General features: G+C 41.7%; 1 protein-coding gene across 1 annotated transcript; it reads left to right on the forward strand.

The window, feature by feature from the left end:
* Window positions 1–244: 244 nt before the first annotated feature.
* On the forward strand, window positions 245–1,054 carry SARC_16862 (hypothetical protein; the record flags this gene model as incomplete). Its single annotated transcript, XM_014289035.1, has 2 exons — window positions 245–322; window positions 926–1,054. Coding segments are annotated over 2 exons (207 nt in total), but the record flags the coding sequence as incomplete, so codon positions are not given.
* Between the last annotated feature and the right edge of the window lie 75 nt (window positions 1,055–1,129).

A 1,129-nucleotide genomic window follows, 5' to 3' on the forward strand; every position in this document is an offset into this window, starting at 1 on the left:
AGTTAAGCATTCAAATTTAGCTGGACTTCAAGTGCTCAATCTATTGGTAGCTATGCGTTCTAAATTTAGCTGGATTCTAACTGCTTAATATATAAGTAGCCAAACCTTCTGAGTTCAGCTGGACTCTGGCTGCATGATCTATTAATAGCCACACTTTCTAAAATTAGTTGGACTCTAGCTGCTCAATCTATCAATAGCCACACGTTCTAAATTTAGCTGCCACCCGTCTTGCATATTCACACAGGCCAGGAAACTTGTGATGGAAGGCACCGAACAATGCCCACACAGTGAAGATCTGTGGCTGGAAGCCTCGAGATTGATGGTGAGTCTTGGGTTTTAGGTTTTTGGGTTCAGGATTTTTCCATGGCCTCCGAAACTATGTCAGGGTTTGGAACTAAGGTTTTCTATGGGGGGGGGGTGGAACAAGGTTTTTTAATATTCTGAACCAGTTATAAGATGTGAACTAGGTTATTTGGATTTTGGTTTTTTGTTTTTTCGAGTCTGACCTCTATGGTTTTAGGATTTCAGGGTTTTACATGCCTTGTGGTGGACATGTAGTGCGTAGGCACACGGCTAGCCCGCCAGGTATTGGTCAGACGTTTATGTACTGTGCGCACCTTGATAGCATGCAACGGATAAGTCATGCACTACCTCTTGTACAGATCAGATGTAGGTAGATCCCACATGCGTATCTACAATGCACATGTGGGTGTTGCTTACATTCATGCTATCATGAGTCCACTCAGTTACCATGAGTGCGTTCAACTCGAGTACTAAGAGCATCATAGAGTCTTATCTACATGTCTTATATTCACACACCCATTATTAACTGACATACGTTTACCTTTTTTAAGTCTCATCTACGTCTCTTATATTCACACACCCATTATTAACTGACATATGTTTGCTTTATATTGCTACTTAGCCGCCTGAGGATGCAAAGGCGGTGGTTTCAGAGGGTCTGCAGAAGATACCTCTGTCAGTCAAATTGTGGGTCAAGGCCATGGAGATGGAGTCAGAGCTAAAGGGCAAGAAGCGCGTCATCAGGAAGTAGGTCATTTCAGTGAGTATAGATATATGTATATGTGTATGTATGTATGTATGTGTACATGTATGTTTATTTATATGT

Source organism: Sphaeroforma arctica (assembly GCF_001186125.1).
Source record: "Sphaeroforma arctica JP610 unplaced genomic scaffold supercont1.9089, whole genome shotgun sequence".
Lineage (NCBI taxonomy): Eukaryota > Ichthyosporea > Ichthyophonida > Sphaeroforma > Sphaeroforma arctica.